The 18365-nt window shown below is 37.7% G+C and overlaps 1 protein-coding gene across 1 annotated transcript in view; it reads right to left on the bottom strand.

Moving 5' to 3' along the window:
* The window catches only part of LOC122094770 (valine--tRNA ligase, chloroplastic/mitochondrial 2), a 163315-nt gene extending 145931 nt beyond the window's left edge, over positions 1 to 17384 (bottom strand). The window contains exons 1-9 of the mRNA XM_042665373.1: positions 17007 to 17384; positions 13572 to 13656; positions 10903 to 11029; positions 9161 to 9244; positions 6940 to 7034; positions 5724 to 5815; positions 4259 to 4312; positions 3866 to 3918; positions 3683 to 3750 (exon numbers count right to left, since the gene is read on the bottom strand). Coding sequence (XP_042521307.1) covers positions 3683 to 3750; positions 3866 to 3918; positions 4259 to 4312; positions 5724 to 5815; positions 6940 to 7034; positions 9161 to 9244; positions 10903 to 11029; positions 13572 to 13656; positions 17007 to 17142 — 794 coding nt within the window. The 5' untranslated portion in view covers positions 17143 to 17384. The remainder of the gene's footprint in view (positions 1 to 3682; positions 3751 to 3865; positions 3919 to 4258; positions 4313 to 5723; positions 5816 to 6939; positions 7035 to 9160; positions 9245 to 10902; positions 11030 to 13571; positions 13657 to 17006) is intronic.
* Positions 17385 to 18365: the final 981 nt, after the last annotated feature.

The following is an 18365-nucleotide window of genomic DNA, read 5'->3' as shown; positions in this document are numbered from 1 at the left end:
ACAAGGTTCTGGCTCTGGAAGTCATCCAAGTGTCGATATCGGAGGCACTGTGAAGGGCATGTTTGATAAATTTGCCTCCAGTGGTAGAGGTAAGGGGAAAAGAAGCCCAGAAATTAGACATATGAGAGATGCACCATACAAACATCATGATGAAGGACAACAAAGGATTGAAGAGGCTTTGCAACCAAAAAAATTGAGTAAGAAAATTGAGAAAGTAATCTCTAGGTGGTTCCATAGTTTTATGATTCCACCTCACAAAGCTAAAGATCCGTACTTCAAGGCTATGGTCAAGGAGATTCAGACATGTGGGAAAAATGTGAAGCCACCCACACCCCATGAAATTACAGGGCCATACTTAGATGTTATTGTGAAAGAGGTGGATGAATACATTGAAGAGTTTAAATACAAGTGGCCTGAATATGGAGTGACCATCATGTGTGATGGGTGGAGTGGACCGACGAGGATGTCCATCATCACTTTTCTAATATATTGTGATGGGAAAACAATATTTCCTAAGTCTTTCAACGCATCCTTAGATATCAAGAACTCAATGTATTTGTTTAAATTAATGGATGAAGTTGTTCAGGAAGTTGGGCCAGATAATGTTGTCCAGGTTGTGACTGATAATACTCCAATTTCAAAAAGGCTGGTATTTTACTTATGCTGAAATATCCCACCCTATACTGGATACCTTGTGCAGTCCATTGTATTGATTTGATGTTCAAGGACATTGGTGAAATAAACAAAGTGCACATATTGGTTTCTGATGCCAAGATGATCACCAACTTCATCTACAATCACAGTTGGGGGTTGGCATTGATGAGAAAGTACACAAAAGGTGACTTGGTGAGGCCCGTAGCAACAAGGTTTGCAACAAATTATATTGCACTTGATAGTATTCAAAAATGGAAGGAAAGGCTAGTTAAGTCATTCACCTCTAATGAGTGGTTCAGTAGTAGATATGCAACCACTGAAATTGGAAAAGCTATTCAAGACCTAATCACCTCAACAAAGTTTTGGGAAAGGATATACCGATTTACTAAGATTATGCAACCACTATTTGTGATACTTAAAGTTGATGAGGTGAACCCAAAGTCATTTAAGGCATTTTTGAAGATTATAAATCGTCAATGGGAAAATTTGGTTCAAGACCTTCATCGGGCAGGTATTTTCTCAATTAAATTTATAACTGACTTTATTAGTAATTTAATATACTTAATCATTAACAATGAGTAATATATAACAATGTCAATGTGCAGCCTATTATTTGAATCCGGATCTGCACTACAAGAACAATTTAAGGTTTAGGAAAGATTTGATGGAATCTTTGAAGGATGTTATCAACAAGTTAGCTCCTAATATTGATTCGGCTAAAGATACAGTTGAAGAGGTTAGTAATCTACTAAACTTACATATTGAATCATTGATTAATATTTAATACATTGAGTGGCATATTAATATGTTAACACATTTATAGGTGAAGTACTTCCGGGAGGCCACTAATAGGTTTGCTGATCATTTAGCTATTCATGCTAGAGGAACACAACGCCCTGGTAATTTAGGCTTGATCAACTATCCTTGTATTTCAAATTTATTTCAAACGCCTAATGTTGCAATTATCTTTGTACAGCTGATTGGTGGATGAACTATGGATGGAGCACTTCAAACTTGAGGCCAATCGCAATGAAAATATTATCATGCATGGCATCCTCAAGTGGCTGCGAACGTAACTAGAGTACGTTCGGATTGATACACACCAAACCTCGGAATCGTCTGAGTTATGAGAAGCTAGACAAGCTAGTGTATGTGCACTACAACATGAAATTGAAGATGAAATATTTAGAATTGGAGAAATCAGGGGATGATATTGATGTCAACCCAATTGACATCACCCACATACTCGACGAGGAAGATCCAGTTAGGGGATGGATTGAGGACACTGAAAATGTTTTAGTGTTGGACAAATTATCTGAAAATCGACGAGAAACCACACCTGATCCCATTATAGAGGACCTCATTAGAGATATAAATGAAGATTTTAAAAATATTGTTGATAATGAAACCCAAGCACCATCAGCTATGCAAGAGGATGATGATAGCTCCAATGATGGCGATATTAGGAGGACGAGGACGAGAACAGGTGCTACATATAGTGTAACTCAACCAGATAGTGATGATCATAATCATTATCATTAAGACAACCATATAGTGATGATGATGAAGATGATGAATGTGGTGGCAGTGGTGGTGGTGGTGGTGGTGGTGGTGGCCAAACTTATGTACCGGTACATTTCACAAAGGAGGTTGCATTTACACATGCAACCCAAGATAGTCATCATAGTGCTCGCATACAACCATAGTCTTATAGTCGGACGGGTAGGCAATCCCACAATCCGAGTGCTACTGATGCATTGATGAGTAGCACGGAGTCAATGAGCATTAGTTCAAATCCCGCTGGTTCCTCATCCGGACATGGACACCATGTATCTTCACATGCATCTTCAGGCTATGGATATAGGACTTATGCAGGACAATTATTTCCCAATCCAGAGCAGTACAGAAGTTCAGATCATGCTAGTTCCCCATCCGGACATGGACACCATGTATCTTCAGGTTCTTCTTCAGGCTATGGATATGGGACTTATGCAGGACCAACATTAGCCACTTCTGAGCAGTATAGAAGATCCTACAATGAATGGGAAACCCACTACCATAAATATTTCGACTAGGGTTAATATTGCGCCTATATTCGACAAGTGCAGAACATCATCTTAGTTGCTCCTATTGAAGAAGAAGGTCCTAGCCAAGGATTTGAACTATCATGACACTCTTCATGGCACTTATCACAGTGACAATGGCAATGAGGAAAGAAAAAACTGTAAGAAACCTCATCATTTTGGACATTTTCAACTCAATACATTTGTCTCAATATGATACCCTCTACTTAAGTATTTATGTATTCTACATGTTATATATAGCTTTTTTTAACTGTTTTTTTTATGCAAAAGTGTATAAAAATGTGTTCCCTATCAATTTATGTGCGTATCTTTAGCATATCTCCGATACGATACGATACCCTCCGATACGTATCTTAATTTTGACCGACCAATACCGATACTTTAATCCTTGGTTGTGCCTGTAGAAAATGTCATTCGCTTTGAAAAAAAATTAACTGCAACTCCAATTTTTTTTCAATTTTATGACTCTATAAGACAATAACTTGGTCCCAGATTGACTCCAGCAACCCCAAAACATTGATAGGCTTTCTAAGTCGAGTCAAACTCTAACTCAGGCAAGTAATGCTTTCAAGTTACAATTATAATCCTATTTCAACTATTATCTTAGTTTCTCCCTTTAAAACAGTATCTCAAAATCCTTTCCCTGAATGAAAGAACAAATCTGTTTGTTTCTTTTCTTTGCAGAACAGCAGATAACTACTCCCATTACATTAACAGGGATGTTGAGCATATTTTCCATTGCAGAACTGCGGATAACATAGGATTTGGTCCTACATCATACCAATACGTAAACGAATAAAAATTGCATATGCAGACTTCAAATTTAAGTGATTATCAAATCAAATGATACGATAGATAGTGAGGATCCGTATTAGTCAAAGTATATGCAAGGAACTTACAAATATTACAAGAAAAAGGGAGGACATGAGAAAAGTTAAAATTACCTTGAACCTCCAGCAACACGATACTTGACATAATATAAAGTACCAAGCTCTTCAGAATATTCTACTTCCTATGCACAAAAAGAAAAGGAGAGAGAAAAAAGATATGCATCATACACTAGGACCCAAAAATACATAGAGTCTACACTTTACAGAAATAGCAATGCAGATATCCACAAAACATACCAAGTCAGAGACTGCTGTCTGAAGACTCGGAGACCAGTTGACCATATAAGACCCTGAAAGAAAAATATATTTCTTTATTAGGCCTTTCTCATACAATGGGGATCACAAACAGTGTGGTGCCACATGATCTTGGCGTTCAGTCGGAAAACAGTTAACTGTATGTAGCAGGCTAGCACCAAAAAGGTTTAGCCAAGATGCTCCTGCATCATTTTGTTTCATTTTTCTTTCCAGATGAAACATTAAAAGGCCTAAACAAACCTTGATGTGTGCGGTCTCATTTATGATCCGAATACCTTAAAAACAAAGACCCCAAAGTACATCATTGACATATTAGGCCTTTCTCAAATATCAACTGCTACATGATCAATCTGTCCACGATGCTCAAGTACATACCTTGATATATCAGGCCTTTGTCATGAAGCCTAATAAAGGCCTCAACTACAGCTCCTGCAATCATTAGATAAGTGACTTCAGACCACAAAGATAGTGTACTCAATAAAAGTTATACCCAATATGATAACCATTTGTGAAGAAGCATGTGGTTCTAATAGTTTCAGAAGGCAAGACCCTTTTTTTTTGGGTGAGGGGTGGGGGGTGGGGTTGATGGGGGAGGGGGAGGATTGTATAAAACTTTTTCAATGAGGAAAAGAAAATAAAAAAGATGACATATGGAAAGGCATGTCATAGAGGGAAAGGACAGCCCTGATAAATATGGAGAAAGAAAAGCAACGCCACATACCAGATCAAGCACAAAGAGTCTGTCAAAATGTTTCTTCTAAGAAATGACAAGCTATCAGAAATTCCAAATTCTGTGAAACCAATTTAATCCATCTCATTAACATTTTTTGAAGGTTATAAGAAAAAAAAAAATTGGATGAATAAATAATTCATTACCAAGAGGAGAAGAATATACAAGGGAGGAGCAGGGGGGAAGGAGGCAAAAGCCAACAAGAGCAGCCACGGGAGGAGCTCAAAAAATACAATGAGACCACAATACAGAAACAGCAAGAATAGTCAAAATGAAACCAATGCTGATGCGGGCACGACCAAGACAAAACCAAACGAGGGAGGGCGCGGCGGTCAAGGGGGCTGGGTAAGGTTAAACTAAAGGTTCCAAGAGGTGATGATGTGGGAGTTTCTTAGGGAGTTAGGGACTGGGTGGTTATGGAGGGAATGGAGGATATGGGCTTTGGAAGCAACATCAAAGTAGAAAGCTTTCCAAATCTTATCCGGAGATCGATATTTGGGGGTCCATCTACGGATGTTATGTTCCATCCAAAAGTGGCTGATCAAAGCACAAAAAGCAAGTTGTCCAATAGTGTCACAGATGGTCAAACCAAAGAAGCACATGTCGACCCAGATACATTCTCTGTCAAAGGGGAGGATGGGTCTTCCAGAAGGCCAACATTTGGAAAGGACAAATTTCCAAACTTGATTGGAAAAGGGGTAGGAGAAGAATAGGTGCGGAATGTCCTTGTTGCCCGAAGGGCAAAGGCAGTAGGTAGGATTGACGGGGATCTGGCGATGGATGAGAAAGGCTTGGGTGGGAAGGCACCCGGACAAGCAACGCCAGAGTGTGAAACTCTGACAAGGGAAATGCCCTTTAAACCAAACAAGTCTACGCCAAAGAATAGGCGGGGAAGGGGAGCGGACAAAGGACCAAGCGGAGGCAGAAGAGAATATCCAATTGGAAGAGGGAAGCCAAGCGGTTATAAGAAAATTTTAGATAGGAATCATTGTATAAATGTTCTTTCAAAGTCAGAATGAAATTTCAACATAACAAACTAAAGCTAGGGCCAACGTAAGCATGCTCTTATTAACTAGCTAAAAAGACAGATTGGATAGAAAACTATCTTACGACTTAGCTGCTCGTCAAGGGTGAAATGCTCCCTTGTCCAATCACAAGATGCTCCAAGTCTCCGAATCTGATTTGTAATGGCTCCACCATACCTGAAATAGAGAAGCAGATAAAAGTCTGTAACCTTACCAGAATCAGATAACCAATACAAGAAAAGAGATCGAGTGTAAGGGAGAAGAAGAAGAAGATGGAGAGAAGAGAGAAAACGAGATCGCCAAAGACAAGCAGAACCGATAGATTGGACACTGTTGGCCAATTTATGGCCTCACAGAACCGTTTTTCACTTGAATTATATCATTTATATGCGTCCCAGTAGTACTTAAAATTGTGTGGAATAGCCTAGGGTAGACATCATATATAGCGTAAAATACCAACATATGGTCCAAAGTAGATGTATCATTTTGGGTTTGATTTTTTTCAAACTAATGTTTCCATTGTATTTAGAAGGCCTAAAATAGGTCAGATAACAAGTTTCAAGACCTAACTTGGCCATATGGCTACCGAAACCCAACCCCAAGCCTTACTACCAAAAAAAAATACATGGTTTCGGCGAGATCTCGCCAAATCTCAGTTTCGAGCCTGGCCGAAACCATGCCCAAAGCCGAGTCCTCAAACCATGCATGTGAAATCTGTGCCCACAACTAGCAATTTGGTATTTATCTGAGATCTTTACCTATATAGGTCGAAGGTTCCAAGCCCATATTCTGGGTTTGGTAGTACTTACTCATTTGTAAGTTGTAACCACATCCTAACATCAAGGTTATGACACAATCATAAGGATAAAGCTAATAAGAAACAGCTGGCCAGCACAAAATACTTGACAAGCATGATAGAGAAAGGGATCACAGACTATGTGGTCATATTTCATAAATAAAAGTTTCCATTAATCTAAATCAAAAGGCTACAGAAAGAAGCTTAGCTAAAATACCTAATGCAGTGATATTGATTTATGAAAATACAATGCAAAATAATCCAGATATGCAAAACCAAAAGAAAATGTGATCTTTGTCTAGGAATACTGAGGCACACAAAGCTCCAAGCATGAAGCGATTGAAATAAGCAGCTAAAAATTATAAGGGAAACAAAAGATGAAATAACTGGCCAAGTATGATATTGACAAGCGGAGTAATATTCAAACATAAAGAAGGCATAAGCAATATCAAAATACTAATTCCAAGAGAAAGAAGACTAAGAGGAGTATGGCACAAAAACCTACTTCTCTTTCCACTCCCAAACTCTTCTTGTGAACTCATCCCTACTTAGTTCAGCCCTTTTTATTCCTTCAGAGGCAAGCATTCTCTCCACAACCAACTGAAAGAGTAACATATTAGCACCGTCAGGCATCAAAAAGGTGTTCCTATAAAGAAAAAATATTTCAAAAGGGAAGCCTTTTTTTTAAAGCAAAAAATTTCAGATATGGCTTCAGCTTATGTATGAAGCACTCAAGTACCACACCAAAAAATAGGGAAAGAAAGGAAAAGAAAAGGGGCAGTTTTGAACTTTAATATATGCTGAACGTAAACTCCAGCTCAGTGTCCAGGCAATGTAAAATCCATTAAAAAATTACAACTTTCAATGCCTCCCAGAAAAACGATATAACAGTAAGGAAGCAGGGTTCCATAATGCCATGAATTGGAACCCCCCATCTACGCGCCACTGTAACATATACATAACAGTTTAGTTAACCGGTTAACCAACAATTTTGGCAACATATTGAAGCCTGGACCAAATATCATACAAATCCGATGTGTCTACGACTCCAAAAATCATTACACCTCTGAGAATCGCAAGAAAAATAGAGGAAAGATTATCCTTTTGCATTCTACTGGTGTGTATTGAAGGAAAGGAATGCCAGGGTGCTGAATTGGTGGGAGGACTTCTTCGGGGTGGGGGTTTGGGAACAGGGTTAATTTAAAATATATACATACCATGGTGCATAAAACTGACTAAATGCTCTTTCTAAATGAGATAGGAATATAATGAGTATTTTATAAGAAGACCCTAAGAGCAAGGAAGAATATCGCTTCCATATGACAACACTTCTAGATATTCATCCAAAAAAAAATAGCACTTCTAGTTCCACCAAATTACAGTATCCTCTAGAAATCCATTTTTAGTAAAATGGTTATTTGAAATTTCTAATCAATATTCTTCAAAATACAGTGCCACACTTTGATCAAGTAAGAAGTTCAATGGGATTGAGACGACCACTTTGGCATCAACTGGTATGACATAATATAGAAAGATACATGTACACTTTTTGTATGAGCATGTATAGAGCGCTTGGTCCAATGGTAAGGGACGAATGTTGCGACCTGGTGGTCAAGCAATCGAAACAGCCTCTCGACGTTCTCGGGGTAAGGCTGGACGTTCTCGGGGTAAGGCTGTGTAGTTCTCCACCCCCCTACCTCACACATGTGGGAGCCTCGTGCACCGGGTGTTCCCTTATTTAATGAAGGTATAAGAGAATATACATGTAGTTCTGATGTATCACTCTGACATAATTTATGAACCATACTATTTTGCAACTACAAGAGGAAAAGTTCAATACATGGTCGGTCACAAGTTTGACATGCGGGTAATCCAAGGTGTGCCAAACTATCCAATGGGTGGATTGGGCAACCGTACTCCACATGGCACAAATAACCTCCCATTAGCTGCCCATATAGATGCTTTTCTACGATGCTTAAGAAACACTTTTGCCACATATAAAACTAAGAAAGCTAAAGTTTTTCAGTCTGTATACTCATAGGAGAAAGAGACTGGAATGTACTGTCTATGTTTCCATGAACCGATTGTTATAGATGAACCCTCTTTAGGAGATATTTTCTTAAGCATCAAAATGGCTCTTGGCATCACCATGTACCAAAAGAGCTCATTTCTGTGGAAATTAATGTTTCTTGGAGAAGGGATCATATTATTCTCAACCAATATTTGAAGAATATATTGCCATATTCAAGGATGAAATTAAGAGATATTACTTGTGAAGAAAAAAATTATCAGAATTAATGTCCCTTCTTGTTGATAACTGCTTTAAAATTACAATGGACTCCATTTTTCCTGTCCTTGAATTTCCCTTCACAATTTAGCGAAAATAAGTTTACCATGGAAACAATAAAGTAGTTTAACCAAGCCATCAAATCTCATTTGAGTTGAAAAGAGTGGCATCCATGTAAGTGTACAAAAATTTCCAAAAACCAAGAAAATACAAAGAATTTTTCTTTCACAAACGCTGGAATAAAAGACACAGCAGTCCTTGACAAAACGACAAGAAATACAAAGCCATGAGTTTCCTTGGCAAAACATTGGAACTGGAAGAAAAAATCTTTTTAGGACTTAGTAGATGCAAACAGATTCTGAAAGAACAATAGATAATGTAACTAGAAACAGAAATGCTAAGACCAGAACCAGTGTCTTTCTATTTCAATAAAACACACCTGAGTTGCTATACCAGCATGATCAGTTCCTGGAATCCAAAGTGTGGGTCTTCCCTTCATACGATGGTACCTAACCATAATGTCCTGGAAATATAACCAGCACTTAGGAATAAGGAGTGAAGTCATCAAGGAAAATGCTAATGCAAATTAATTGACATTGTAGATCGAAAATGCAATAAATACTTCCATTATAACTACTGAGCACCAAAAATTAATTAATTAACTACATGAGATCCATACAAGGATTAAAGTACCGGTATCGGAGATACTTTAAACCATGGATCCATGAACAAATTAAGCTCATAATGTGTACTCATATAATAATCCATTCAAGCATTCTAATAGTTGGAGGAGATTAGCAAGGATGAGTATTCGCCTTCTGGCAATGTCCTTGAGGAAATTGAATCCTCCAGTGGAGGTATGAAAGTTATTGATACTGAATTAAAGACAGCTGAGGTGATTAAGAAATGAGCAATGATGGTCTTCTTCTGTTTTCTTTAACTAGCTAGCATCATGAAATTAAGTCTTTCAAGAAGTTGGAGAAAAGTCTCAACAAGTTTGGAGCAGAAAAATAGCAAGCATCAAAGTCATTACTCATAAAAAAGTCCTGACTTGCAAAAGTCCTGATGATGTGGCAGGGGTTGATTGGTTGTAGTGTTATCACACCGGAAAACACTTGCAGATAGGACTTTTCTTTACTTCTTTTTGGTGTTTGTGGAAGCTGGAAGGAGGAAAATGTGAGATTCTTTTGCAATGTGGAGGTTCAGGTGGTGAATGATTGAATAGTACGAAGGTTTCTCATCAGGCTAAAGGTGAGTCCTCCAGAGGCATCAACCAAGGTAGGGGGGAGGGATGATTTCTATAGGGAGCCTTTGGTTTTTCCAATGATGAGAGTGGATATAGTGGACCCTATATGACAGCCACTTCTTGACGCACCTGTAAAGCTAAACTATGATGGCTGCTCTCTTGGGAGTCCATGTGCTTCAAGTGGAGGAGAGGGGAGGTTCCATGAGACTGCCTGAAGTTCCATGGTTAAAGCCTACTCAAGTCCAACTCCAGAAGAAGATTCTACCAGTGAAAAACTGTCATCACTGAGAATTGGTCTAGATTTTCCTCCAGAGAAGTTATGTTAGATCATTGTGGAAGGTGATTATGCAAGTGTCACAACCAGGATGTCTAGTTCAACTGAGGAGCCTTGGAGGTTTGCACATCTCATCAGAATCATTCAACACTAAACTCCAAGATTAAATTGTTCTTTTTGATAGGATTTCAGTGCTGCAAATGAGTTGGCTTAGGATTTGGCAAAAGGGGGGTGGGGGGGATTATCTGCTTAGGCTATGTTTTGTGAGTAGTACTCCTTTCTGAGGTGGTGTATTCCATTTCCATAAGGGTAGGTCTTGCCTAATTATTATTGTTGTCTATTAGCCGTGGGCGTCTCCCTCCAGATAACCTTCACTTTTTAATAGACTAACACTAATTAAGAAAATAATGTGTATACAAAAATTGATAATCCTAATCCTAATTATCTCTACTTGAAATGAAAGCACAAGTGAAGGGCAGAACTGGAATAACAGTCCAAAAAACATAAAAAGAACACAAAAACACCCCTACTAGTAGGTCTCTATTTACACTCCCCCTCAAGCTGGAGCATAGATGTTAATCATGCCCAGCTTGTTACAAATATAATCCACTTGAGCACTCCCCAAAGACTTTGTAGGAAAATCAGCAAGTTGTTCTCCAACCTCAAGAGTCACAAACATTGCATGCCCCATATGCAATGATCCAGTAACATTAGGAGGTGGCATTGGAACCACAAAAGGATCTCCTCCTCGGACGAAGCTTGGTTTGAAATACCCTTGAGACTCCCACCTGAAATCCACATTCAATCATATTAAAGACGCTGACGGATTTCGGTTAAAACATTTTTTGGAAAAACTACTCATTTGTCAATGTCATTTTCAGTTAAATCATCTATGAAAGAACTTTAAATTTTTACAGAAGCATGATAGTTCTTCCAAAAGTCACATGTATGCATGCCCACACTATCCCAGACACAGGCACATGACAAATGCGTGCAATTACAGGGAACTCCATACATAAACAGAAGCACTCACGCATTCATGCCACCTAAGAGCTGACAAGAAGAATTACGCTAGTGGTTTAAATGTCAAATGCACTTATGGCACCAAACAACTAGCTAGAGGAAGTAACTACAGATTAAATGTCAACACATTTCCTGCATTTACCAAATATTTATATTTCCAAACACCAAAAATGAGGTCAAACTGAAATCTAGGATTTACCAGGTTTGAGCTAACATAGAGACATAAGCTCGAAAGAAATGAAATAGTTTTTGGGCCAATATTTGTATGAATTGGCTCAAGCTATATTTTGCAACCATCAGTTCTTATGATCCACATCTCTGTGGCCAATAGGAAAAGTTTCACTAGGCCTTCTAGACAGAAAAACGACCAACATGCTTTTTCCTTGTACTAAACAATTAAATATTAAATCCCGCCTGTTGCATAATATAAAATAATGTCAAAAAAAAAATATCTTTATATTTCTTCCCTGTCACTTTACCTTTTTAAGTTGAAGTCCACATTCTGGCATGAATACTTTTTTCTCATTCGGTTGAAATGCGAGCATTAGCATGAAAATGCTTCAAATTTAAGAAAGACTCCTGCATTTTCAATCTATTTCATGGATTCAGTGGTAAAGCTATCCCTGCACTGTAGCAGGTTGAAGGTGCTTTGCTCTATATACATATTTTTAAAGGTCTCTATACCATAGGGGGTATTTCTGTCCTATATTTTTCTGATTAGAAAAACTTATGTGTAACATTTTACTTTATAAGTAAAGTGGTGACTCACTGTTTGAAGAGTTATTCAAAATATGAGATTTTCTCTCTTGCGGCACCTCTTCTTTTTCTCTCCTTCTCTTCCCTTCTTTTCTCTTCTCTCTCCACTAGTCTACTTTCACAGGTACTGATTTCAGCTCCTGGATTTGTTACATGGTATCAGAGCTGTAACCAGCACTGTTTCTCCTTGTCGTATGTACTACCTATGCTGCCTTATTCTTTGTGAAACCCTAATTGATAGAATATGAAGAACTTGGGTTTCGTATAGTCTACTGATGAAGGTTGATACTTACACCTGAAGAATATTATCTATTACTGCACAATGATTTCTGCCCTGTCCCTGCACAAAATATTTTTTCTCTCCACTCTGCGCAGTTGCTGTTGGTAGTGAATGATGCTTCTACCTTCTGTAATATCCTACAAACAGTATTGTGATCATAATGTGGAAGATTGATTATCTGTTCTTGGCTACCAGATCTGTCTTTTCTACAGCTTTTGGCTACCTACTATTTTGGTGACTGCCACATATTGAGATCCAGCAGTCGGATTATAATGAAATTTTGCTGACCTGGCTCTCTTCTTATATCTATAATCTCCCAGAAGTTCAGAAAAATCAGAGGTCATTATCTCCCTGCGGTTAGGTCCTCTTGTCTATTTCTAATTCTTGAATCTAGTTGGTGGTCTTAGCTGTTGCTGTATTTTTTTTGCAGTTTGGTTTGTTGTTGCTTTATTGCTTCCTTTTTCCTTGGTTTGTCTAACAAGGCATTATCTTGATGTTGTATTGTCCCCATACTATTCTTGGTTGAATTTTGCCCGTGCTTCTTCCCTGTGGCTGTATATTTTTTGGAGTTTTTGGCCTGCGGCAGTTTAATTGAATTATTTATTTTCCGGTATGATGAATGACTCTTAGCTTCATGTGGACAATGTCAATGTGTACATTACTTCTATTAAGCTCAGGGGCTTCTAATTATTTGGTGTGGGTCCAAGCTGTTAAGGTCCACACTAACGCTAAAGGCAAGTTAAAGTATTAATCCGCACCGCCACCAGATTCAACAGACTATGATGAGTGGATATATGAAAGCGTCACTCTTCTTATATGGTTGTTGAGTATGAAACCTGCCATTGTAGCAAATTTTATGTTCCATAGCACAGCTAAGGGAGTTTGGGACGGTTTAAAGAAATGTTTACTCATGATAAGAAAATTTAAGATATTGATGAGAAAATTTCAGCTTCTATCAGGGAGAAGTGAAAACAGAGTTGTCAACAGCGGTGAAGCCACCAAATTGAATTCAAGGCCATTCCTATCAATGGCTATCAATGCAATGCAAGATACCGGGAATTCTTGTTATTTCTTCTTTATTAGAAGGTGCAGAATTATACTGAAAGCCATTATTCTGAACTCTGAAGTAAGTTCAAATGCATGAAATTGTTTACATACTATTGGGTCCAATTATTTAAAGGGGATTGTTTTATTACATCCATGTCACATTCATAGATAATAAATAATGAAGACACAGAAGAAGTTACAACCAGCATCCTTGAATGAATTACCAATTGTATATCCGTTCCTCAGATGTAAAGTCGAATGACTTTGCAGTCTCTGGTGAAGTAAATACACCATTCTCTGATGCAGCAGCTGAAATATGATGAAATAAAGAAATGTTAGGAACAAATGCAATCACACAAATCAACATAGTTGAGATTAAAAGTTAGCTACAGACAAGGTAAAAAAAAAAAATCGTTTACACCTTCAAGCATTAATATTTTGTTATAGATGTCCCCCCCCCCCAAAAAAAAAAAACCAAGATTAGTTACATTCATGATGCCATGCATAGTTGTCAAGGCGGTTCAGGCTCTTTCTCAGGTCCAAGGCGACAATACACCTTGTTGATAGTTCACAAGTTACAACAATTTATGTTTATTGCTTGGTCTTTCTTATGAAAATGCTTATATATATCCTATGCATTGGTTTTCTCATATTAGGTTATTACTAGCATAATTACATCATATTACTTTGATATGGCTTCTATGCTGCAGATAAACATAATTATGTAAAGTTATCATTGCTAAATTACATGTAGTCATTACTACACGCTTAGGCATGCATAGGCAGGCACCTTGTCACCGAAGCACCCCTCCAATGCCTTCCGTCACCTAGTCGCCTTGACAACTACAATGCCATGACCAGGGTTAAGTATCGGACCGTACGTATCGTATCGTATCATATCAGTATCGATCGTCTCGATAAGATGCAGTCCGATACAATACTTAGTTAAAAAATAAAAAAAATGTTTGTATTGACCAATACAGTCCGATACAGGACCGATACAGCTCAATACAGTCCGAGAAAGGTAAGAAATGCCTCCCGCAAACTTGCAAAACAGAAACCATGAGTGAGATACGAACTGAGAGCAGCCGAAAGACTTGGAAACTTGTTTTTCTTTTCAATATGAGTTAAAGGAAATCATCTAACGTAAAAAAACAACTTTAGTCTTCACCATTTCAACAAGTTTTGGGGACTTATAATGTTCAAATCATGGATTGAAATAGATTCGTGCAAAAAAAATGGTAAATTTACAAATCTCTTTTTTTTTCCTCTTACTTCTTTATTGTTTTACTTTTTTTGGCTATGCATCACTAAATTAGGTAAAATAACTCAAATCCTTGCATCAAATTGATATATATTTACATATTGCATATTAAGGTGTTTTATGCTTCAAAACTATATTTTTATATATATAATAAGCACATCCATGCATTTCTTGACCATTTTTATGCATATCTTTAACGTATCTTGTGTCTCTCTGATACGATACAATATGACTCTTAAAATCACCCATCCGATACAATACCAGATACCAATACTTAAATCTGGCCACATTTGGTTATAAGGTCCGACTTTGTAGAGTTATTCTTGCACTTTGATTCCTAAAAGTGATACTAGGAGTTAATGAATACCTACAGTAAATGAGAAACAAAAACTTTTCAACCACTCCAAAAGAACCAAAAAAAAAATCAGTCCAGAGAATCAAAATTGTGCCAAATGCATTAACAGTTAGAAGGAAGAACTGCTACAGAGAATTAAAAACATCTAAGAATCACTCCAGAGAAAGTACACCAATCATGCATGGGTGGAGGTGATAAAGATTTTTGTACATATCTTTCGCATATAATAAACATATTAGATGAACAACTAACTTTTCAGATCATCATCAGCCTATGGTATAATGAATAGATGTGCAAGCTTCATTCAGAATTTCTCAGATACATGGAGATCCAAAACAACTGCAATAGGCTGTTACAATGCATGGAAGAGCCTGTAGGAATAAAGATCTTAACAAAAAGCAGTTTCTTAAACCATAAAAAATAATAATAAATAAATAAATAAATAAAAGCAAATAAACAAAAAAAGGCAGTTCCTAACTCAAAAGCTAGGATACATCATTAAAAACTTGAAATCATCAGCCCTTGCAATCAGCATGCCAAACATCATTAAACAGAGGAAATGTTGAAGCCCAAGATGGTAACGTATTGGAAGTTTACTGTTTTCCTTCAATGTAGCCTCATCTTGAAATAACTTCCTAAGGACGTTGCTTTTCTACTCCGAAGCTTGGACTTTTCATCTAATCAGAAGGTCCATAAGAATAGTAGGGAACACCCACCCCACACTTAAAAGAGAGAGAATGCAGTTCAATACCTGCTTACGACCAACTGATTTACCATAGCAAGTAGCAACTGCATAACAAGCACACTTTCAGCAGTCACATCCCTCTACTTATCAGATGATTGGAAAGTTCCCAACCCCCCCCCCCCAATTTTTTATTGAAAGGTAGGTAAAACAATTGGACATTACAACCATATCCTCTATTGAAGGAGCAATCTTTACGAACGTAATCCTGAAAACAAAAATTGGCAAAATGTCTAACCTTTTTTTTTTTCTTTTTTTTTTGGGGGGGGGGGGGTGGAGGTGCAAAGAGGAGGTAATTTTTCTACTGTATCCTTATGCTGATGATCAAAATCACCATCCACATCATTGCCATTCCCTTACCCCAACCAATTGGTTTCCATCAACAAAATCTTATTCAGCCACTCAAATCTATCAGAGGCTGGAGCTATAAATTGCGAAAAACTTTCTAGATCACATTCTTCTATCTTACAGACTTACTTTCAATTTAGGCCATCTGACCAGCACCAAACCACTCCCTTCTTGGTGAGAAAATTAGATGCACAAACCACCACGATGGACAATCACTTGTTTTTGTCATCCACTGGGGCTATTGACCAAGTCCACCAAGTTGTTCATGTTCTATCTTTTCAATTGATGGATTCCTTTCATGATGATTTATTATCAGTTTCTAAAGTCTCTCCGTTTTCTAGACACGAAAATTGCACGACATTCTGACTCGGACAAGTTGTTGTCCAATGTAGCTACTCATTGAATTGAGCAAAAATATTTTTTAACCGGGATATGAGTATCCTATCATTCCCTAAATTTTCAGATAAATTCTTTTTAGTATTGAATCATGTTAATCACTTTGAAGACACGAGTAAGTTTCTTTACTGTGTTCCATAAGGTTGATGGGTTATATCACATTGGCTAGAGACTTATCAATTGTTGGCCCATGTATGTTTGACTCAATACTACAAACCCAGAAAAATATACAGCTGAAAACATTCCTGAATATAGGGTTTTTTTTTTTTTTTCTAAACTTGCAGCATGTTTGCTCCGTGTTTGATGAATCCCCACATTGTTCTGACGGAGCCAATGCCCGTTCAAACCTACAAAGTTAAAAGACCAAAAAACAGCTTGATACATGTTTTGGGAGACGGCCAGCTCTCAGCTCTTACTGCTCATGTTTCAGAAACATAAATTGTTTTAAATTTGATTCCTGTTCCAACTCCTAAAACCACACATGTATTCACTACCGGTTTCAATTAATCGAGGAGAAATGAAAACAAAGCCAACGAACTAGAAGGTTGCATTACCTGCAAAAAATCTAGGGCGGATACGGTTGAAATTCCAACGAGAACTCTGAATTCCGCGACTGCGTCGAGAGAACAGAAGAGGATTTAATCTGTAAACGGAACAAGTAGAAAATAGCGATGGATGGGACAAAGCCATTGGAGAATCACGATGTTTGAATAAGGCTAACAAGTAAGATTCATTTTCAACTTTCAGAAATCAAGCACTTGAGTCCCAAGTAGGGAAAGCAGAATCAGCTTCGAAGTGGTCTAACTCCAGTGGCAGGAAGAAAGCAGACAAATCCTTCAAGATGAGACCCTGAGCATGAGGGAGATAACGCGGGAGCAACGAAACGAAATGAGCCTTTCAGAGTTTCTGTGCGACTTGTGTCATTGTGTGTGGGCACGAGTATACACTATACAGTAAGCACGTCCTTTTTCGTCTTCTTACATTTGAGCTGTGTTTGGTTGGATAGAAATAGACAGAAAAGAAAGCTAAGCAAATAGAAGAGCAAAGAAGGGAAATGAAAAGGCAAAAAACCACGAAACGTTTGGTTAGGAAATTAAAAATAAAATGCAAAATGGGGAGAACGATACCAAACGGGCCCTAAGAAATTGAACAGGAAGAAGGCCTTCTGATTGCGAAGACAATCAATATCTTCTAAGGATACCGTAGGCTATGTTTGGTTGTAAGAGAAATTAAAGGGAAAGGTAGTGAAATTTTCAAACTTAAAAAAATATATATATTTAATTATTATCAATTATTCCCCTTTTGGTTCAAGCTATGATCAAACTAGTTTTTTGGACTAGTTCAAATATGAATCAGTTCTAGTTCTAATAATTTACTTTTATTGTGTCACTTGAGATCACAAAATGTTGTCATACTTGAGTTACAAAATTCTATACTCCCGTTATGTTTTGTAGGATAAACTTTGTTGTAGTGTAGGTGAATATTGCTTTGTTTAACCGATCTAGGTTATTCGACGTGCTCTTGTGTGCTATATAGTCGGTGACATTTGTTCTTGCCATGAGGCACTACCTATTAGGGGTGTCAATCGGTTTCGGCCAGGCCTAATCGGGCTTGACCACTTGAAAACTTTGCACCATGAACACCCATTTAAGTAAATGGGCCTAATTTTGGGGGTCATGGTACAGTTTATAACTGGGTCAATCGATGTCGGGCTTCAATCGAGCTTCCTTAAATGGGCCTTAGCCGGGCTTTAATTGGGCTACGGACCTATTTAAGTCTAAAAGAGCTCTAAACGGGCTTTAAACATGCCTACCTTAAAATATTATTCTTAAGTTGGTTGAAGGCCCAAAAATATGTAACATAAATATTTAATAAAGAAAATAAGTGATATGAAATTATGGTTGTTCTTTAAA

This window comes from Macadamia integrifolia, chromosome 12, assembly GCF_013358625.1.
Source record: "Macadamia integrifolia cultivar HAES 741 chromosome 12, SCU_Mint_v3, whole genome shotgun sequence".
In the NCBI taxonomy this organism is placed as follows: domain Eukaryota; kingdom Viridiplantae; phylum Streptophyta; class Magnoliopsida; order Proteales; family Proteaceae; genus Macadamia; species Macadamia integrifolia.
This window is presented reverse-complemented; position numbering and strand designations above follow the sequence as displayed.